Source organism: Salvelinus alpinus, chromosome 31, assembly GCF_045679555.1.
Source record: "Salvelinus alpinus chromosome 31, SLU_Salpinus.1, whole genome shotgun sequence".
Taxonomy (NCBI): domain Eukaryota; kingdom Metazoa; phylum Chordata; class Actinopteri; order Salmoniformes; family Salmonidae; genus Salvelinus; species Salvelinus alpinus.
Window position 1 is genome coordinate 16,420,297 of NC_092116.1, and position 22,844 is coordinate 16,443,140.

Consider the following 22,844-nt stretch of genomic DNA (forward strand, 5'->3'; position numbering starts at 1 on the left):
CTACTGCTGCGGCTACTGTTGCTGCTGCGGCTACTGTTGCTACTGCGGCTGCTGCTACTGTGGCTACTGCTGCTGCTGCGGCTACTACTGCTGCGGCTACTGCTGCGGCTACTGTTGCTGCTGCGGCTACTGTTGCTACTGCGGCTGCTGCTACTGTGGCTACTGCTGCTGCTGCGGCTACTACTGCTGCGGCTACTGCTGCGGCTACTGTTGCTGCTGCGGCTACTGTTGCTGCTGCTGCTGCGGCTACTGTTGCTGCTGCGGCTACTGTTGCTACTGCGGCTGCTGCTACTGCTGCTGCTTAGAGATGAAATGGTATGAAAAGAAATGGCATCATGTCCTTTGCAATTTATTAGGAAAGGGCTGCAGTGAGGGCATGGGCATTTTTTGATGTGGGTGCATAAGCAGCCTGCCTTTTAAATGCTCCCTCGAGTGTCTGTGTCACAACTGTAGATGAGGAGTGACCAGTAGCATCACTGGGTTTGCCTGCTGCACTCTGTAAACAAGGGAATAGCAAATGTATTATTATTATTGGTGTTACATTATAATTTATTATTATTATTATTCACTGTCACACACACACACACAGTCTATCTTCTGGGTTGCATTTGAGTATATGCAATGATGTGCACAATTTACATAAATACAAATGAGTATATAGGTGTCTATAGTGTTTCTCCTGTTGGAACACCTTTACAACCAAGTCCACGTCTTGACGGATTTTAAATGAACAAAATGTGTTGGTTGGGTGACTAATCTACATAACGTGTTATCGTGTGCAATGGGCGAATAGAGTCAGCAGACACACGACCCATTCAGCAGCAGAACAACTTGTAGTGTTTTTACAAGAGTAGGTAACACTGAAAGCTTCAGTTTACATTATTGACAAGCTATAAGCAAGTTAGACTGACAAACCACATCATGCATTGAGCTAAAAGTTAACTTATCTTGCATTTGCTATAAAGTAGTGGGTGGTGGTTGCCCCCTTTCGCAGCGATTTTGTTGTTGTTGCATGTTCTGCAGACAGGGTGAGCATCTTCGATTTAAGTTTCCCTCAGCACTCTTGTAAAACCCAAAATACGACCACACTTTAGATTTGGTCCTCTTAGAAGGCTGAAAAATCTCCCGAGCGCTGTCACTGCCTTCCACCATGCTTTCACACAAAACAAAACCCACGTTGCATGCTGCGCCTGCGTCAGACTGTCGCTAACTTTGGTTGATGCTGGACAGTTTACACTGTGAATTTTTCAAACTGTGGTAATCAAACATGGTTTTAATGATAATTAAAATTTGAAACGGTAATACCATGGTTTATCGTCATCAACTACTGTTGCTACTACTACTATTGCTACTGTTGCTACTTCTACTGTTGCTACTACTACTACTCTTGTTGCTGCTGCTGCTGCTGCTACTACTGTTGCTACTACTACTACTCTTGCTGCTATTGCTACTACTACTGTTGCTACTACTACTGTTGCTACTACTACTGTTGCTACTACTACTATTGCTACTACTACTATTGCTACTGTTGCTGCTACTACTACTACTGTTGCTACTACTACTGTTGTTGCTACTACTACTAGTACTGTTGCTACTGTTGCGACTACTCTGTTGCTACTGTTGCGACTACTACTGTTGCAGCTACTACTACTACTACTACTGTTGCTACTACTACTACTCTTGTTGCTGCTGCTGTTGCTGCTGCTTTTGTTGCTACTGCAGCTGTTGCTTCTATTGCTACTACTATTGCAACTGCTACTTTCCTACTATTACTACTGCTGCTGTTGCTGCTACTACTTTTCTACTACTGCTGCTGTTGCTGCTACTACTTTTCTACTACTACTACTACTGCTGCTGTTGCTGCTACTACTTTTCTACTACTACTACTACTGCTGCTGTTGCTGCTACTACTTTTCTACTACTACTACTACTACTGCTGCTGTTGCTGCTACTACTTTTCTACTACTACTACTGCTGCTGTTGCTGCTACTACTTTTCTACTACTACTACTGCTGCTGTTGCTGCTACTACTTTTCTACTACTACTACTACTACTACTGCTGTTGTTGCTGCTACTACTTTTCTACTACTACTGCTGCTGTTGCTACTACTACTTTTCTACTACTCTTCCTGTTGCTTCTGCTACTCCTGTAGTTGGTGCTGCTGCTACTCATACTACTACTATTATTATTATTATTATTAGGGTGTCAGTTAGCTTAGCAGTTAGAGCATTGTACCAGAAACCGAAAGGTAGCTGGTTCGAATATTGCTTCTACTGCTTCTACTACTAGTTGTACTACTACTGCTGTTGCTGCTGCTGCTACTACTACTTTTTTACTACTGTTGCTACTACACCTCACCACACAGCGCCTCTTCCCCTATTTGACCTAGATAGTTTGTATGCATTGATATGTAGGCTGCGTGTGTCTTTAATTTTTTTTTATGTAGTTCTGTCCTTGAGCTGTTCTTGTCTATTAATGTTCTGTTTTGTGTGGACCCCAGGAAGAGTAGCTGCTGCTTTTGCAACAGCTAATGGGAATCCTAATGAAATACCAAAATACTACTACTGCTGCTGCTACTTTTTTGCTGTTGCAACTACTACTATTAGCTTAGCGCTTAGAGCGTTGGACAAGTAACCGAAAGGTAGCCGGTTCAAATAGTTGCTTCTACTACTGCTGCTGTTACTACAGCTACTACTGCTGCTTCTGTTGCGGTATTGCTACTACTGCTGCTTCTGTTGTGGTATTGCTACTACTGGTGCTATTGCTAATGCAGCTACTACTGCTGCTGCTGTTGCTACTACTGATACTACTGCTGTTGCTGCGGTTTCTACTACTGCTATTAGGGTGTCAGGTAACTTAGCAGTTAGAGCATTGAGTCAGTAATCAAACGGTAGCTGGTTCAAATACTTGAGCCAAGAAGGTGAACATTTTGTCGATGTGCCCTTGAGAAAGGCACTTAATCCAAATTAACACCAGGGCGTTGTACTACTATGGCTGGCCCTGTAAAACAACACATTTCACTGCACCTATCTGGTGTATCTTCTACTACTACTTCTACTGCTGCTACTACTACTTCTACTGCTGCTACTATTGCTACTACTTCTGCTACTACTACTTCTGCTGCTACTATTGCTACTATTTCTGCTACTACTACTTCTGCTACTATTGCTACTACTTCTGCTACTACTACTTCTACTGCTGCTATTGCTACTACTTCTGCTACTACTACTTCTACTGCTGCTACTGCTACTTCTACTGCTGCTACTATTGCTACTACTTCTGCTACTACTACTTCTACTGCTGCTACTATTGCTACTACTTCTGCTACTACTACTTCTACTGCTGCTACTATTGCTACTACTTCTGCTACTACTACTTCTACTGCTGCTACTACTACTACTACTACTGCTGCTACTATTGCTACTACTGCTTCTTCTGCTGCTACTATTGCTACTATTTCTGCTACTACTACTTCTGCTACTATTGCTACTTTCTGCTACTATTTCTGCTACTACTACTTCTGCTACTACTACTTCTACTGCTGCTACTTCTGCTTCTACTACTTCTACTGCTGCTACTATTGCTACTACTGCTTCTTCTGCTGCTACTATTGCTACTATTTCTGCTACTACTACTTCTGCTACTACTACTTCTGCTGCTGCTACTATTGCTACTATTTCTGCTACTACTATTTCTGCTACTACTACTTCTGCTACTACTACTTCTGCTACTACTACTTCTACTGCTGCTACTACTACTTCTACTGCTGCTACTACTACTTCTGCTTCTACTATTGCTACTACTTCTGCTACTGCTGCTACTACTTCTACTACTACTACTTCTGCAACTACTACTTCTACTGTTGCTACTATTGCTACTACTTCTGCTACTACGACTTCTACTGCTGCTACTATTGCTGCTACTGCTATTATTACTACTGCTGCTACTTCTACTTATGCATTTAAGTCCAGGAGTACGCATAACTTGGGCCCTGCAACCTGCCGTAATTGTGAAATATGACATGTAATGGTGGTATGACTGATTCATGTGAGGTTATGCTACATTTCTAAAGTGTTTTGTGTTGTAGACTTCCCCATATTAAGTAGTTTGTTTACATTCTGTTGCTTTTGTGTTCTCTTGTTGTGTCCAGGCCCCGGAGGACATGCAGGATAAGGAGTTTGCTTCTATTCTGCAAGATGAGCCCATGCAGCCGCTGGCACTGGAGCCTCTCACTGAGGAGGAGCAGGTTGGACACACACACACACACACACACACACACACACACACACACACACACACACACACACACACACACACACACACCTGTCTCAAACTGCTGGTCATACAAGCTGCTAAACACACAAATCTATTTTATCTCCGTCTGAGAGACACATACTTGATCTGACATTCAACTGACATTCTGCTGACATTCTTTCATTCTCTCCTACCAGAGGAACTTCTCAATGTCTGTGAACAGTGTGGCTGTGCTGAGGCTCATGGGTAAAGGAGGGGGAGTTGCCCCAGCGGGCGTGGCACGGGGCAGAGGCACCACGCGAGGAGGAGGCCGAGGTGAGAGACAATATCAATAATTGCTCGCTAGACACTGATCGAAGAGCAGTTCTGAGATTTGACACTAATGATTAAGGTTAGGATTTATCAATCAAATGTAATTATAAAACCCCTTTTTACATCAGCAGATGTCACAATGTGCTTATACAGAAACCCAGCCTAAAACCCCAAACAGCAAGCAATGCAGATGTAGAAGTACAGGAGGGTAAGCTGATCCTAGATCTGTGCCTAAGGGCAACTTTTACCCAGAACACATGATCACAGGAGCAGTGAGCTCAAGCTATAACAATTTCAGTCTAGGGAAAGGAAAAGCCAGACTTTTGCTTGTGTGACCTCATCTGATATCTGTGATTCCTCTTGGCCCTGTCCAAATAGTCAATTTGTCAGGACACACCTGTCTTAGACTGCCTTGCTTATGTAACCTTGTTAAACGCACAGTACTTACAGTGCATTCGGAAAGTGTTCAGAGTCCTTGAATTTTCCCTTTTTTTTGTTACATTACAGCCTTATTCTAAAATGGATTAATTAAAAATTAAAATCCTCATCAATCTACACACACTACCTCATAATGACAAAGCAAAAACAGGTTTTTAGAATTTCGGGGAAATGTATTAAGAATTAACAACATTTACAAGTATTCAGACCCTTTAACACAGGTGGATCCTGTTTCCATTGATCATCCTTGAGATGTTTCTACAACTTGATTGAAGGCCACCTGTGGTAAATTCAATTGATAGGACATGACTTGGAAAGGCACAAACCTGTCTATGTAAGGTCCCAAAGTTGACCGTGCATGTCAGAGCAAAAACCAAGCCAAGACGTCAAAGGAATTGTCCGTAGAGCTCTGAGACAGGATTGTGTCGGCAGAGATCTGGGGAAGGTTAGCAAAAATGTCTGCAGAATTGAAGGTCCCCAGGAACACCGTGGCCTCCATCGTTCTTAAATGGAAGAAGTTTGGAACCACCAAGACTCTTCCTAGAGCTGGCCGCCCAGCCAACCTGAGCAATCTGGGGAGAAGGGCCTTGGTCAGGGAGGTGACCAAGAACCTGATGGTCACTCTGACAGAGCTCTGGAGTCCCCGTGTGGAGATGGGAGAACCTTCCAGAAGGACAAACATCTCTGCAGCACGCCACCAATCAGGCCTTTATGGTAGAGTGGCAAGACGGAAGCCACGCCTCAGTAAAAGGCACATGACAGCCTGCTTGGAGTTTGCCAAAAGGCACCTAAAGGACTCTGACCATGAGAAACGAGATTCTCTGGTCTGATGAAACCAACCAACTCTTTGGCCTGAATGCCATGCGTCACGTCTGGAGTAAACCTGGCACCATCCCTACGGTGAAGCATGGTGGTGGCAGCATCATGCTGTGGGGATATTTTTCAGCAACAGGGAGTGGGAGACTAATCAGGATCGAGGGAAAGATGCTAAAGATGATAACCTGCTCAGGACCTGAGACTGGGGCGAAGGTTCACCTTCCAACAGGACAATGACCCTAAGCACACAGCCAAGACAAAGCCGGAGTGGCTTCGGAACAAAGCTCTGAATGTTTTTGTGGGCCAGCCATTGCCTGGTCTTTAACTCGATCAAACATCTCTGGAGAGACCTGAAAATAGCTGTGCACACATCCAACCTGACAGAGCTTGAGAGGATTTGCAGAGAAGAATGGAAGAAACTCCCCAAATACAAGTGTGCTAAGCTTGTTGCGTCATACCCAAGAAGACTCAAGGCTTTGATCGCTGCCAAAGGTGCTTCAACAAACCACTGAGGAAAGGGTCTGAATACTTACGCAAATGTGATATTTCAGTTTTTTTTATTTTAAATACATTTGCCTGTTTTTGCTTTGTCAATATAGGGTATTGTGTGTAGATTGATGAAGCAAAAAAAACAATTTTATCAGTTTTAAAATAAAGCTGTAACGTAACAAAATGTTGAGAAAGTCAAGGGGTTTGAATACTTCCTGAATGCACTTTATGTACTTTACCTTGTTAAACGCACAGTACTTATGTACTTACACAGCATTGTTTGCATATGAATCTTGTGTGTCCAGTCTGGTGCAGTGGAGGAAGTTACATTTGGAATGTTTGTGTGATTTTCATGGTGTGTGTTCTTTTTCCAGGGCGAGGTCGAGGCGAGAGTGGAGGATTCTACCAAAGAAGTATTGAGGAGGGAGAGGTAGGCTTCGGCCGTGGAGCCAGAGAGATCCACCGCAGCCAGAGCTGGGACGATAGGTAAAAAACACTTATTATTGCTTTTAAGTCTGAATTAGTTAGGTTTGAGGATGTGAACATAGATATTTGTAATTAACCTGTCTAGGACTGCTCGCCAACAGCCAATAAAATTGCAGGGCGCCAAATACAAAACAACAGAAATCTCATAAATCAAATTTATCAAACGTACAAGTATTAGGCACCATTTAAAAAAAAAAAAAATACTTGTTAATCCAGCCACAGTGCCTGATTTCAAAAATGCTTTACAGCGAAAGCTCCACAAACGATTAGTTTCAGTCACCACCAAGTCACAGATAAACCCAGCCATTTTTCCCGCCAAAGAGAGGAGTCACAAAAGGCACAAATAGAGATAAAATGAATCACTAACCTTTGATGATCTTCATCAGATGACACTCATAGGACTTCATGTTACACAATACATGTATGTTTTGTTCGGTAAAGTTCATATTTATATCCAAAAATCTTATTTTACATTGGCGTGTTAGATTCAGTAGTTCCAAAACATGCAGTGATACTGCAGAGAGCCACATGAATTCACAGAAATACTCATAATAAATGTTGATGAAAATACAGCTATTATACATGACACTTCAGATATACTTCTCCTTAATGCAACCGCTGTGTCAGATTTCAAAGAAACTTTACGGAAAAAGCATAATCTGAGAACGGCGCTCAGAGCCCAAACCAGCCAGAGAAATATACGCCATGTTGGTTAGTCAACATTATTCATATTATTCATATATAAATATTCACTTACCTTTGATGATCTTCATCAGAATGCGCTCCCAGGAATCGTAGTTCCACAATAAATGCTTGTTTTGTTCGATAATGTCCATCATTTATTTCCATTTATGTCCAATAGCTTCTTTTGTTAGGGCGTTTGGTAAACAATCCAAAAGCGCGATCTGGTCGATTCGGACGAAACGTTCAAAAAGTTGTATTACAGGTCGAAGAAACTTGTCAAACTAAGTATAGAATCAATCTTTAGGATGTTTTAATCATAAAAGTTCAATACTGTTCCAACCGGAGAATTCCATTGTCTGTAGAATTGCCCTGGAACGAGAGCAACCTCAAGTGAAAGCGCGTGACTGAGAACGAGGCTGTAGGCAGACCCCCTAGTAAAACAGCTCCCATCCGGCCCCCTTCACATGAGCAGCCTGAAACTACGTTCTAAAGACGGTTGACATCTAGTGGAAGCCTTAGGAAGTGAAAAATAACCCATATCCCACTGTGTATTCGATAGGGGTGAGTTCAAAAACTACAAACCTCAGATTTCCCACTTCCTTTTTGGATTTTTTCTCAGGTTCTTGCCTGCAATATGAGTTCTGTTATACTCACAGACATCATTCAAACAGTTTTAGAAACTTCAGAGTTTTTTTATCCAATACTAATAATAATATGCATATATTAGCATCTGGGACTGAGTAGGAGAAAGTTCAATCTGGGCATGCTATTCATCCAAAAGTGAAAATGCTGCCCCCTATCCCAAACAAGTTAAACACTGTAGACTAGTGGTTTCCAACCTGTGGTCCGCGAACCATCTGTGAGGGTACCTCGGGTGGTCCAAAAAAAGAATATGTTTTAAACAATGAAATAACAGTTGGGAGTATTAATGGTATTATAAGGAATTTTACTTTTCACAATGCAAATAGTTTAATAATAATAGGCCTTTAATTTATTACATTCACTGCTAAAATGGACTCAATTTGACCATCAAGATATTTAATAATAAATACAAAATATCTAGAACTTGGTCAATGGTGGTCCTCGAGCTTTTGATGGTGATTTGGTGGTACCCGGAATGGAAAAGTAACCACTTCTGTAGAGGCAAGTGAGTCGAGCCAGTCATCATTCCTGACCTCTCTTTCCTCCCTTGTCTCCCTCCCTTGTCTCCCTCCCTCTTTCCCCAGGGGCGAGAGGCGTTTTGAGAAGCCTGTGCGTGCCAGGGAGGGGGTACGTGTTGGCTTCGAGGAGGCGACCGGTGTCCCTGTGCCTGGGGTACCGAGGAAGGACTACACACGGTCGGACAGTGAGAACTGGCGTAGCCTCCGAGAGGAGCAGGAGGAGGAGGAGGAGGGGGCCGACCCTGGGGGCAGCTGGAGACTGGCCGGAGCACGGAGATTAGATGGTAGGAAGTTCTATGCAAACACATTATTTTTCATGTCAGTTTAGCTGTAAGAGAAAATGTTGATGTTGCTGATTGTATCGCTCATGGAATCCCCCCCCCCCCTCTCTCTCTGTCTATTTCTCTCCCTCTTTCTCTCAGATGGAGGTCCAAAGTCAGCAGGCTGGCGGGAGCACGACGGTCAGGTTGAGGGGCGTCGCAGGAAGTTTGAGTTTGACTTCGGCGGGGGTCGCAGGCGGGCCGGCAGCGAGGGGTTAGAGGACGACAGAGACGGACTGCCTGAGTGGTGCACTGATGAAGAAGGAGAGATGGGCACCTTCGACGCTTCCGGAGCCTTCCTACCCATATCCAAGGTAGTGTGTGTTAAGTGCATGCGTGCAAGGTTGTTGTCTACAAATATGCCCATCTTTCTGTTTCTCCGTCATCTAGTTATTCTCTGAATTCAGTTGGTCGTTGACACCTAATGATTGTTTAGAAAATCGTAACTCTCACTCTCTCCGTGTCTCTGTCTTCTCTCTCTCTTTCCCCGTCGGAAGGGAGGAAAGGAGGATGAATTTGACTTCCAGGGAATAGAAGAGGAGGAAGAAGGGGGGGAGAGTCTTTCTGACATGAAGAGGATCATGAATGGAGGACAGAGAGGTGAGGGGAACTGCACTCTTTCTTACCTTAATTAACTCAATCGCGTCATGGTATCAAGGTTTACGATTGTTTTTACATATTAATGTCTATTCTTTCTGAAAAGAATTTAAAAAAAAAAACAACATATTATATTTACTGGACTTTTTCTCTCTCTCCAGTCGATGTAAAGGAATCCGCTGGTACCAGTCCCTCTTCCTCCTCCTCCTCCTCCTCTCCCCCCGGCCCCCTCTCTGCCCCTCCAGCTCTGGCTCTCAACCCCCCCATGCCCCAGCTGTCCCTCACCGTGGCTGAGCTGGAGGCCTCTCAAATGGCCAACAGCCACCCTGTCTCTGTTCCTGTCCCTGTCAAGGCCAGCAAGATGCCAAGTGAAGGTACTACATACACACTGTGATAGAGAGACAGTCATAAGACTATCTCTAATGAAATGTAATTTAAGTAACATGTACATTTATTTTAGCAGTACATGAAAAAACCAAAACCATACAGATGCATATATAAGCCGTGAGCACATCAAGTGCTCTTCACCGACATGCTCTGATTTTGTTGCAGTTCTCGAGGGCTCTCCAGCAGGGTCCTCCACCACCCAACAGAGCCCCAGCACCACCTCCAGTCTGCCTTCACCCCCTCCCTCCTCTGCTGCTAACCATCTCTCCCTGCCACCGGGGGGTGACACCGAGGACGACGAGGGCATGAAGCACCTGCAACAGGTACGAACAGTACTGGGGCTGGTTTCCTGGACACATGTTAAGCCTAGCTCTGGACTAAAATGCTAATTGAGAATCTCCTCTTTTGTTTGGTGTAAGACAATTGATGGTCTGAAACACTCTAGTCTCAGTACGTAGTAATATTTCTGGTTAAGGTGCTAGTCGTTTTGGAAGAACCCTTGGTAAGAGCACAGCCTAGATAAGTGTTGCCGATGTTTAATGAACCATCCTGTGTCTTCCTCTGTGTGCAGGAGGCAGAGAAGATGGTGGCGTCCCTGCAGGACACGTCTCTGGAGGAGGAGAGTTTCACTCAGACGCTGCAGGAGAGCAGAAACACAGCCTCCGCCCTGCCCCTCTCCCACGACGCTGCCATGAAGTGGTTCTACAAGGACCCCCAGGCAGAGATCCAGGGTACACACACACACAGAGATGCATAGGTCTACATGTGGGCAGACACACAATCACATGGCCACGTACAAAACCACACACACAGGAAATGGCACATACCTAGGCAACAAGATGCAACCTCTCAACTCTGCTACCTCTTCTCAGCCTCTTTCTCCTCACATCATCCTCTGTCTCGCCCTCTTTTTTTTCTCCTTTATCTTCTTTCGTTCACTTTCTTTTTTTGTTACGTCTCCCCCCACTCCCCCGGCTCTCCCACCACCTCTCCCCCCAGGTCCATTCACCACCCTGGAGATGTGCGAGTGGTTCCAGGCAGGCTACTTCTCCATGTCTCTGCTGGTGAAGAGGGGCTGTGACGAGGGCTTCCAGCCGCTGGGTGACGTCATCAAGATGTGGGGACGCGTGCCTTTCGCCCCCGGGCCCTCCCCGCCGCCCCTGCTGGTGAGACCTCCACCGCCACGCCCTCAGCCTCTACCGCCCCGGGGGTCTGCTGTGAGTGAAAGAGCTGTACATAGGGGGGTGTGGAGGGGGGGGGGGGGGGGGTGTATGTGGCGTTTGCTGGAGGGGAAACACAATGTTGTTGTGGTTTATGGAGTGTGGAATGTAGAGTAGTGATGGTTTACTGCCTTGAATGAGTTGCGTGTTTATTTTTAGAGTAGTGCTGTTATAGTAATAATCTAAGCCCTTCAGCAGACGCTTTTCTCCAAAGCGACTTAGTCATGCGTTCTCAATGCTCTAGTGCCCTCAAACGCAACTGTGGAACCTGGAAGCCAGTTCTTGTGCGTGTGTGTGTGTAGAATTGTAGGGTTTGCTCTAGTTTTGTTGTATGAGATTTACTGTTGCGTACGCTGGTGTGTTTTTCAATTCCAATCTGTGTATGCAGCTCCTACGTGTGTGTGATTGCCCCTGTGTTTATCCTGTGTGTTCCTTACCTTCTCCTCTCAGGGTAGCATGGATCAGGACCGTCTGAAGAAGCAGCAGGAGCAGGCAGCAGCAGTTCTCTATCAACAGCTCCAGCAGCAGCAGCAGCTATTCCAGCTCATCAGCAGGTGTGAATTACACATGAAGTTTGTGTGGAAGATGGAATTTGAAACTAAGAAACAACAACAAAAAAAGTGAAAATGATTGCGTGAGAGCTGGGTTGATCTATGCGCACAGGAATGTCTCCTCCATCTTTTCTCTTTATTTTTCTAGAAGTTTCCATGTCTTTTAAGTCTCTTGCTTTTCTGTCCTAGGTGCGGAGAGCAGGGTATTTTGCCTTCGGTGAACAGGTCGATGTCAGTGCCAGATACAGGGTCCATGTGGGACATGCATACCTCAGCTTCACAGCAATCAGGTACACACACACACCCGTATATATTAGAGGTCGACCGATTTAAATCAGCATGGCCGATTTAATTAGGGCCAATTTCAAGTTTTCGTAACAATCGGTAATCAGTCTTTTTGGACGCCGAGTATGACCGATTACATTGCAATCCATGAGGAAACTGCGTGGCAGGCTGACCACCTGTTACGCGAGTAAGGCGTCAAAAGGACCTTGTGGCTTCAAGAAGCCACGGTAAGTTGCTAGCTAGCATGAAACTTATCTTATAAAAAACAATCAATCTTCACATAATCACTAGTTAACTACACATGGTTGATGATATTACCAGGTTAACTAGCATTTCCTGCGTTGCATATAATCAATGCAGTGCCTGTTAATTTATCATCGAATCACAGCCTACTTCAACATCGCCAAACGGGTGGTGATTTAACAAAAGCGCATTTGCGAAAAAAGCACAAATGTACCTCACCATAAACATCAATGCCTTTCTTAAAATCAATACACAGAAGTATATTTTTTAAACCTGCATATTTAGTTAAAATAAATGCATGTTAGCAGGCAATATTAACTAGGGAAATTGTGTCACTTCTCTTGCGTTCAGTGCAAGCAGAGTCAGGGTATATGCAGCAGTTTGGGCCGCCTGGCTCGGTGCGAACTGTGTTTCTTCCTAACAAGACCGTAATTAATTTGCCAGAATTTTACATAATTATGACATAACATTGAAGGTTGTGCAATGTAACAGCAATATTTTGACTTAGGGTTGCCACCTGTACGATACGGAATGGTTCCGTATTTCACTGACAGAATAAACATTTTGTTTTCGAAATGATAGTTTCCGGATTTGACCATATTAATGACTAAAGGCTCGTATTTCTGTGTGTTTATTATAATTAAGTCTATTATTTGATATTTGATAGAGCAGTCTGACTGAGCGGTGGTAGGCAGCAGCATGCTCGTAAGCATTCATTCAAACAGCACTTTACTGCATTTGCCAGAGGTCTTAGCAATGCTTGTAGCACAGCTCTATTTATGACTTCAAGCCTATCAACTCCTGAGATTAGGCTGGCAATACTAAAGTGCCTATAAGAACATCCAATAGTCAAAGGTATATGAAATACAAATGGTATAGAGAGAAATAGTCGACGCGTCATAATTCCTATAATATCTACAACCTAAAACTTCTTAACTGGGAATATTGAACCACCAGCTTTCATATTCTGAGCAAGGAACTTAAACGTTAGCTTTTTTACATGGCACATATTGCACTGTTACTTTCTTCTCCAACACTCTGTTTTTGTATTATTTAAACCAAATTGAACATGTTTCATTATTTATTTGAGACTAAATAGATTTTATTTCTATATTATATTAAGTTAAAATGGTGTTCATTCAGTATTGTTGTTATTGTCATAATTTATATATATATATACACAGTGGGGAGAACAAGTATTTGATACACTGCCGATTTTGCAGGTTTTCCTACTTACAAAGCATGTAGAGGTCTGTAATTTTTATCATAGGTACACTTCAACTGTGTGAGACGGAATCTAAAACAAAAATCCAGAAAATCACATTGTATGATTTTTAAGTAATTAATTAGCATCATAATCGTTCGACCTCTACTATATATGCTACACTATAGTGTGGAATGACTGTAACACTCTCTTCTGTCCAATCAGGCGGTGAAGCCAGTTTATGGGACTTAACAATGAATTCTTCAACTCAGGGTCCAACTCTCGAACAGCTTCAGAAGGTGAGTGCTGGCACCCTCTGGCTGTGGGATACTAGTAGCGCTTGTCAAAATGGATAAACTCTTGTCTAGTAGAGTAGAACCCATAAGGACAGTACAGCCCGAAACATCCCTTTTGCCCCTTTTTCATTTTGAACTCGCTCTTTGAAAACAAAGCAATCTGTATTCCACCCTGACCCCCATGACCTTTGCCCCCTGACCCCTGGGCAGCTCCAGCAGGAGACGAGAGAAGCTGAACTCAGGGCGAAGCGCGAGGAGGAGGAACAGCGCAAGAGGAGGGAAGAGAAGAGGAGGCAGCAGGAGGAGCAGAAGAGGAGGGAGGAGGAGGAGATCTTCAGACGCAAACAGGTGAGCGAGACAGAGGAGGCAAATTACTTTATCTAACTTTATTTATCTCACAAAGGGCAATTGTGATGGGGCGGTAGTTTGATTGCTGTCTCGGCGAGTGTTGGCTGTGTGTATCTGACGTGTGTGTGTTATGGCAAGTGTGTTTCCGTCTTATGTTGTACCGTACCCTCATACTGTGTGCGTCTTCCTCCAGTGTCGCCAGCAGCAGGAGCTGATCATGAAGCTGCTCCAGCAGGCCCCCCAGCAGGGCTCAGGCTCTGGGGTTGGGTCTGGCTGGGGCACTGGGGGTCTCAACAAGTCAGGGGCCAAGGGCCTCAGTCTGCTTGACATGCAGGAGGCAGAGAGGCTTCTTAAACAGCAGCAGAGAGCCCAGCAGCAGCAGAGAGAACGTGTAAGTAGTTACTAAAAGACACGCACGCACACACACACACACACACACACACACACAGACGGCAAAATAGCATACGTAATAGCATACACACACATGTACGTGTTCTTCAGGATTTATGGGATTCCCCATGTTCACTCTGCCTAAGAAAGCCTACTCAAATAGCAAGAGAGGGACTGTGTGAGCACAGACACGTCATCCACAAATGGGGGAAAATGAGACAGAGTGCTGACACTCCCACGCAGCACTCACAGTGAGTGGCTGTGAAAATGCTTGTAGACACGATACAATGCATTAGTGTATTACATTTGATGATTCTCTGTTGGTTTCCTATCCACTCTGTTCTAATATTGATGTTCCGTCTCCTTTCTCTCTCCTCAGCACCAAGGCCTGTCAATGGGGGGTTCCTCCATGGGTCAGTGGGGGGATGGAGGTGCTGTCACGGGGGGCCTGTGGGGAGGCGGAGGGGGGATGGAGGGTAAGGCTGGGGGCGGCATGGGTCTGTGGGACGAGGCGGTGAAGAACCAGACCAGAAGTAGCAGCATGCAGGGACTGAAGAACAGCCGCAGCAGCCCCTCACTCAGGTACTGACAACAGACACACTGACTGTACGAAACATTAAGAACACCTGCTCCTTCCATGACAGACTGACCACGGGAATCCAGGTGAATGCTATGATCCCTTATTGATGTCACTTGTTAAATCCACTTTAATCAGTGTAGATGAAGGGGAGGAGATATGTTAAATAAGGACTTTTAAGCTTTGAGACAATTGAGACATGGATTGTGTATGTGCCATTCAGAGGGTGAATGGCCTTGGCAACAGATTTAAGTGCCTTTTAACGAGGCATGGCGCACCGGTTTGAGTGTGTCAAGAACTGCAAAGCTGCTGGGTTTCCCCCACACTCACCAGTTTCCTGTTTGTGTCAAGAATGGTCCACCACCCAAAGGACATCGAGCCAACTTGACACAACTGTAGGAAACATTGGAGTCAACATGGGCCAGCATCCCTGAGGAACGCTTTGACACCTTGTAGAGTACATGCCCTGACGAATGGAGGCTGTTCTGAGGGCAGAAGGGGGTGCAACTCGAGGTGTTCCTAATGTTTGGTGTTCTGTCTGTCTATACTAGCTACATATTAGGTGTGTGGGTTTTGAGTGTAAAACGTTCACTCACCTGTCCCTATAAACAGTAAATGGTCTTGGTGTGTTTACATAAAGGGTTGCTCAGTTGAGATTCTCTATTGAAAATGCTTTTTAGTCCAAGGGGATCCCGCCCTTATTGTGTAAAGTGTTTATTTAACCTGTACCCCTTTCCCTCTCACTGCAGTGAGCAGTACATGTTGAGTGTGTGTCCAGGTATGTGTCTGTATATTTAAATGTTAAACCTCTCCCTTTTCTGTGTCTTGTGTCCCTCTCTTCCCTCCCTGTAGTGAGCAGTATATGCTGAGCTGTAGGAAGCAGCGTACGGATGAGGAGGACAAGCTGCTGAAGCTGCTGCAGGGCATCAAGACGCCTCAGGATGGGTTCACCACCTGGTGTGAACAGATGCTGCACGCCCTCAACACCCAAGCCAACAACACCTCTTCTCCACTGGACGGTAGTCTATGCTGTTTGTCAGAGTTCCTCTCTCTGGATATTAACTCGCTTCCTTCTCCACACCCGCTGTCCCTATAGAACAATCAATAGTTCAGCGCTCCTCCTATATCACTCAATCCCCCACCCTGGGCCCGGTTTCCCGATGAGCGATCGAAAGTACGCTTACGAGCGTTTTGAACGTGTAAATAATGGTCAACGACATCGCACCTGTTTTCCCAAAACGCCACGCAGTGCAATTGTTACAAAGTGAAACTTAACTGTGTTGTTACAGGAGTTGCCTTGTGCTGAAAAAGATTCCAGAATATAGCCATGAAGAGCTCACTGTAGCTCTTAAATGATTTATGGCTTTTCAAAGTCATCTTGGGGAAAAAATACAATTGTTACACAATACATTTTTCCTTTCGAGAGAAGAAGTGTTCTGTAGCCTATTGTGTTTTTAATGTTCGCCATGATACGATCATAAGTGTCTTCTCATGCTATTGTGCATGCAATGTTTATCTAAGTTCTGCATTTCCTTTCGTTATGTGTAAACTATAGAAAATATCAACGTGACCTAAAATTTAGGACAGGATGACAACGGTTTTCGTAATTGCACAACAAATCATTGTAGCCTAATGGAAGGCTGGAATTGAGCTTCAAGTACAATTAAATTATTAAAATAATTACAATTATTAAACATGAAGGAGCAAGTTAAGCGACATTGCCATAGACCTAATATGTTGACCTTCAGGTTATTGGTTAGGCTACAGTGAAACGATAATAATTTTGTCCTAATAGATACGAATATTGAAGCGGCTCAGATGTAGCCTAATGGCTTAATACTAGGTACAGTTGAAGTCGGAAGTTTACATACACTTAGGTTGGAGTCATTAAAACTAATTTTACAACCACTCTACACATTTCTTGTTGACAAACTATAGTTTTGGCAAGTCTGTTAGGACATTTACTTTGTGCATGACAAAAGTAATTTTTCCAACAATTGTTTACAGACAGATTATTTCACTTGTAATTCACTGTATCACAATTCCAGTGGGTCAGAAGTTTGCATACACTAAGCTGACTGTGCCTTTAAACACCTTGGAAAATTCCAGAAAATGATGTCATGGCTTTAGAAGCTTCTTATAGGCTAATAGACGTCATTTGAGTCAATTGGAGGTGTACCTGTGGATGTATTTCAAGGCCTACCTTCACACTCAGTGCCTCTTTGCTTGACATCATGGGGAAATCAGCCAAGACCTCAGAAAAAAAAATGTAGACCTCCACAAGTCTGGTTCATCCTTGGGAGCAATTTCCAATGCCTGAAGGTACCACTTTCATCTGTTTAAACAATAGTACACAAGTATAAACACCATGGGACCACACAGCCGTCATACCGCTCAGGAAGGTGACGTGTTCTGTCTCCTTGAGATGAATGTACTTTGGTGCGAAAAGTGCAAATCAATCCCAGAATAACAGCAAATGACCGTGTGAAGATGCTGGAGGAAACCGGTAAAAAAGTATCCATATCCACAGGAAGAACGAGTCCTATATCGACATAACCTGAAAGGCCTCTCAGCAAGGAAGAAGCCACTGCTCCAAAACCGCCATAAAAAAGTCAGACTACGATTTGCAACTGCACATGGGGACAAAGATTGTACTTTTTGGAGAGAAGTCCTCTGGTCTAATGAAACAAAAATAGAACTGTTTTGCCATAATGACCCTTGTTATGTTTGGAGGAAAATTGGGAGGCTTGCAAACCGAAGAACACCATCCTAACCGTGAAGCATGGGGGTGGCAGCATCAAGTTGTGGGGGTGCTTTGCTGCAGGATCGACTGGTGCACTTCACAAAATAGATGGCATCATGAGGAGGGGAAAATTATGTGGATATATTGAAGCAACATCTCAAGACATCAGTCAGGAAGTTAAAGCTTGGTCGTAAATGGGTCTTCCAAATGGACAATGACCCCAAGCATACTTCCAAAGTTGTGGCAAAATGGCTTAAGGACAACAAAGTCAAGGTATTGGAGAGGCCATCACAAAGTCCTGACCTCAATCCTATAGAAAATTTGTGGGCAGAACTGAAAAAGCGTGTGCGAGCAAGGAGGCCTACACGCCTGACTCAGTTACACCAGCTCTGTCAGGAGGAGTGGGCCAAAATTCACCCAACTTATTGTGGGAAGCTTGTGGAAGGCTACCCAAAACGTTTGACTCAAGTTAAACAATTTAAAGGCAATGCTACCAAATACTAATTGAGTGCATGTAAACTTCTGACCCACTGGGGATGTAATGAAATAAATAAAAGTTGAAATAAATCATTCTCTCTACTATTATTCTGACATTTCACATTCTTAAAATAAACTGGTGATCCTAACTGACCTAAGACAGGGAATTTTTCCTTGGATTTAATTGTCAGGAAAATTAAACTCAGTTTTTCAAATGTTTTTGGCTAAGGTGTATGTAAACCTCTGACTCCAACTGTAGGTCTATCGATTGCACATACTGTACCAGTCGAAGTTTGGACACACCTACTTATTCCAGGGTTTTTCTTAATTTTTTACTATTTTCTACATTGTGGAATAATAGTGAAGACATATAACTATGAAATAACATATGTAGTAACCTAAAGTGTTAAACAAAACAAAACATTGAGATTTGAGATTCTTCAAAGTAGCCACCCTTTGCCTTGACAGCTTTGCACACTCTTGGCATTCTCTCAACCAGCTTCATGACTTAGTCACCTGGAATGCTTTTCAATTAACAGGTGTGCCTTGTTAAAAGTTAATTTGTGGAATTTCTTTCCTTAATCTGTTTGAGCCAATCAGAAGTTGTGATAAGGTAGGGTTGGTATACAGAAGATAGCCCTATTTGGTAAAAAAAGACCAAGTCCATATTATGGCAAGAACAGCTCAAATAAGCAAAGAGAAATGACCGTCTATTTATAAAAAAATATATATATATATTTAACCAGGTAGGTAGGCAAGTTGAGAACAAGTTCTCATTTACAACTGCGACCTGGCCAAGATAAAGCAAAGTAGTGTGACACAAACAACACAGAGTTACACATGGAATAAACAAACGTACAGTCAATAACACAATAGAAAAAAAGTCTATATACAGTGTCTGCAAATGGCGTGTGGAGGTAAGGCAATAAATTGGCCATTGTAGCGAAGTAATTACAATTTAGCAAATTAACACTGGAGTGATAGATGTGCAAGTTGAAATACTGGTGCAAAAAAGTAAATAAAAACAATATGGGGATGAGGTAGGTAGGTTGGATGGGCTGTTTACAGATGGGCTGTGTACAACTGCAGCGATCGGTTAGCTGCTCAGATAGCTGATGTTTAAAGTTAGTGAGGGAGATATAAAGTCTCCAACTTCAGCATTTTTTCTTTTTTTTGCAATTCGTTCCAGTCATTGGCAGCAGAGAACTGGAAAGAAAGGCGGCCAAAGGAGGTGTTGGATTTGGGGATGACCAGTGAGATATACCTGCTGGAGCGCATGCTACGGGTGGGTGTTGTTATGGTGACCAGTGAGCTGAGAAGGTGGAGCTTTACCTAGCAAAGACTTATCGATGACCTGGAGCCAGTGGGTCTGGCGACGAATATGTAGCGAGGTCCAGCCGACAAGAGCATACAGGTCGCAGTGGTGGGTGGTATATGGGGCTTTGGTGACAAAACGGATGGCACTGTTATAAACTGCATCCAGTTTGCTGAGTAGAGTGTTGGAGGCTATTTTGTAAATGACATTGCCCAAGTCGAGGATCGGTAGGATAGTCAGTTTTACAAGGGTATGTTTGGCGGCGTGAGTGAAGGAGGCTTTGTTGCGAAATAGGAAGCCGATTCTAGATTTAATTTTGGTTTGGAGATGTTTAATATGAGTCTGGAAGGAGAGTTTACAGTCTAGCCAGACACCTAGGTATTTGTAGTTGTCCACATATTCTACGTCCGAACCGTCCAGAGTAGTGATGCTAGTCGGGCGGGCGGGTGCGGGCAGAAATTGGTTGAAAAGCATGCATTTAGTTTTACTAGCGTTTACGAGCAGTTGGAGGCCACGGAAGGAGTGTTGTATGGCATTGAAGCTCGTTTGGAGGTTTTTTAACACAGTGTCCAAAGAAGGGCCAGATGTATACAGAATGGTGTCGTCTGCGTAGAGGTGGATCAGAGAATCACCAGCAGCAAGAGCGACATCATTGATATATATACAGAGAAAAGAGTCAGCCCAAGGATTGAACACTGTGGCACCCCCATAGAGACTGACAGAGATCCGGACAACAGGCTCTCCGATTTAACACACTGAACTCTATCTGAGATGTAGTTGGTGAACCAGGCGAGACAGTCATTTGAGAAACCAAGGCTGTTACTTTGTGAACGCGCATGGTGAAAGCATGGTCAGCTCGTGGCAGTGGTGACTAATTCCTGTCTCCTTCGGCCCCCCTTCACATTAGAGTCATCAGACAAAGTTTTATTGACTGTTGACATCTAGTAGAAGCCGTAGGAAGTGAAAACTCATATCTCGCTGTAATTTCAATGAGAGCTTAGTTGAAAATCTGCCACCTCAGAAAATATCCAAACAGGAAGTGGAACTTCTCAGGTTTTTGCCTGCCATATGAGTTCTGTTATACTCACAGACATAATTCAAACCGTTTTAGAACCTTCAGAGTGTTTTCTATCCAATACGAATAATAATATGCATATATTAGCAACTGGGACTGAGGAGCAGGCAGTTTACTATGGGCACCTCTGTGCACCTTTCATTTAAGCTACTCAATACTGCCCCTGCAGCCATAAGAAGTTAACATGGAAATATCTGTTCTATCATTCAGCCTACAGTAGCAGCCAATGTGTGATGTTCAATGTAGACCTACGTTCCATGAGACTTTTGAAAAAAACATGCGGGGCTTGACATTAGTTTTTTTTATCCACTTGCCCTTCAGAGGAGGTAACTGAAAATGTTATTTGATGCAAGAAACCACATTGAAAAATAAAAAGCACTATTATTCCCATGCCCTTATTACAGATAGTGAGACAAATTATGCTACCCTCTGCCCATTGGCTACTAAGCTTATTCAAGCCTGTCTCAAAATACAACACTGCCCGTTTAAGACAAAGAAATCTCTTTACCTGACTCTCTTTTCAAAGATGTCTAGAAATGTATACGTTTTGTGCTCTTGTAGGAAGTAATCACTCCCTTTTACTGACTACAAATGATCTATAACTGGGCTAATAACTCACTAACTAGCAAAGGATATGAACAAAATGTGCACACGTGGCTACAATCACCTCTTGCTTTGATCTCAAAACAAGCGTACCTACTCACGACTGCTCATAGGCCATCTACAGCTCTGATTGGTTATGCCGCACCAGTCTGTGTCGAGCGTGTCAGTGCAACAGAATCCTACTTTGATGCGTTCTGCCTACAACAGAATCTCTTGCGTAGTTAGTTTTTGTTTCGGCATGTTGCATTGAAAGTGGTTATTAATATTGCCTTGATTCGATCACAATTGCCACAGTAAAGGGAAACATTGATAGTGTTAACTTACAGGGAAAACTCTAGAAAGTTGAAGTTCAAGCTTATGCTTCTCTCCATGGGTTGATACTGTGTTTCTCGTCCCGGGAGAGCTGCGCGGCAGTCTCTGGGCTACTGCGCACCTGCGCGGAGCTTAGAGGAAACATTGCTTAAGATGTTTTGGGAAACCGGGCCCTTGTCTATAGCCCCATTAAGTTTTTTTCTTTCCAGATTTGAGGCTTTCCATTCCCTCTCTTCTGTCTGTCTTGTCCCCATGGGATCTATGCTTATCTTATCACCATGTGTGTCCAGTGTCCACCATCGTGGCGTACCTGAAGGAGGTGGAGTCTCCCTACGAGGTCCATGACTTTATCCGCTCCTACCTGGGAGACACCATGGAAGCCAAAGAGTTCGCCAAGCACTTCCTGGAGCGCCGTGCCAAACAGAAACAGAACCTGCAGCGGCAGCAGCAGCAGGTACGTATTCTGTGTTTGTGTGTGTGAACTAATAGCTTTGAGGATGCCTTGGTTCATATTATGATCTGCCGTTCGCCCTGTCCTCTCGTCTTCACCCAGCTATCAAAGGAAGTAGCAGGGCTGGCCATGAACAACTTCCCTCTGCCGGTAAGACTTGTTTCTCACAAGTCTCCCTGCTATGCGTGACACTCACCTTAGTGGATCCCTCGTAACTCCTCCTCCCATCTGTCTCCAGGACTCCATGCGGGGAGTGAGCCCCAGCACCCTGCAGTCCATGTTCCAGGCCGCCCAGATGGGGAAGGGAGGGCTGTACGACACCCAGGGGGCTATGAAGAAGAAGAAACAGCCTGTGGTGCTGCACTCAGACCCCAGCATCTTAGGTAGGACTGGCATCTTCAGCCTATTGACACCTGTTACATAGTGTACTTATTACTTCCTTACATGTACCTGAATATGACCTGTGACCACCCAACTCAGGGAAACTGCACACCTGATGGATGTTCTCATCGGCTGCTGGGAGGCTGGTCATAGCTCTAACTGATTGAACTGCTCTATGCCTTCCCACATCCATCTCTACCCTCTCCTTTTCCATCCTCCTACTTTTCTCTTTCCCTCCATCTCTCTCCCCTCCTGACTCCAGGGTACTCATACCACAACGCGGGCGAGCGTCTGAGCCTGAATGAGATGGAGATGGTGGAGGATTACTGATCCAGATCTGATCAGCGGCAATAGCTACTACCTGAGGCCTTCTGTCTACTAATCAGACAAATCTGATGACGAATGTGCACTGCTTGAAGGGAGGGAGGG

The 22,844-nt window shown here is 44.1% G+C and overlaps 1 protein-coding gene across 7 annotated transcripts in view; it reads left to right on the plus strand.

Moving 5' to 3' along the window:
• LOC139560974 (GRB10-interacting GYF protein 1-like) overlaps nt 1-22,840 on the plus strand; it is a 28,638-nt gene extending 5,798 nt beyond the window's left edge. For 3 of the 7 annotated variants that reach the window (XM_071377737.1, XM_071377738.1, XM_071377733.1), the window contains 21 exons: nt 4,152-4,247; nt 4,453-4,570; nt 6,685-6,796; nt 8,707-8,924; nt 9,063-9,274; nt 9,458-9,560; nt 9,719-9,931; nt 10,110-10,267; nt 10,516-10,675; nt 10,944-11,161; nt 11,615-11,718; nt 11,905-12,005; nt 13,673-13,746; nt 13,954-14,091; nt 14,285-14,482; nt 14,861-15,063; nt 15,911-16,077; nt 21,874-22,037; nt 22,137-22,184; nt 22,273-22,417; nt 22,678-22,840. In XM_071377737.1, coding sequence (XP_071233838.1) covers nt 4,152-4,247; nt 4,453-4,570; nt 6,685-6,796; nt 8,707-8,924; nt 9,063-9,274; nt 9,458-9,560; nt 9,719-9,931; nt 10,110-10,267; nt 10,516-10,675; nt 10,944-11,161; nt 11,615-11,718; nt 11,905-12,005; nt 13,673-13,746; nt 13,954-14,091; nt 14,285-14,482; nt 14,861-15,063; nt 15,911-16,077; nt 21,874-22,037; nt 22,137-22,184; nt 22,273-22,417; nt 22,678-22,745 — 3,018 coding nt within the window. In that variant the 3' untranslated portion in view covers nt 22,746-22,840. Of the gene's footprint in view, nt 1-4,151; nt 4,248-4,452; nt 4,571-6,684; nt 6,797-8,706; nt 8,925-9,062; nt 9,275-9,457; nt 9,561-9,718; nt 9,932-10,109; nt 10,268-10,515; nt 10,676-10,943; nt 11,162-11,614; nt 11,719-11,904; nt 12,006-13,672; nt 13,747-13,953; nt 14,092-14,284; nt 14,483-14,631; nt 14,752-14,860; nt 15,064-15,910; nt 16,078-21,873; nt 22,038-22,136; nt 22,185-22,272; nt 22,418-22,677 lie in introns of those variants that run through there. The other 4 variants (XM_071377735.1, XM_071377734.1, XM_071377740.1 and 1 more) reach the window with 4 other exon arrangements.
• Nucleotides 22,841-22,844: the final 4 nt, after the last annotated feature.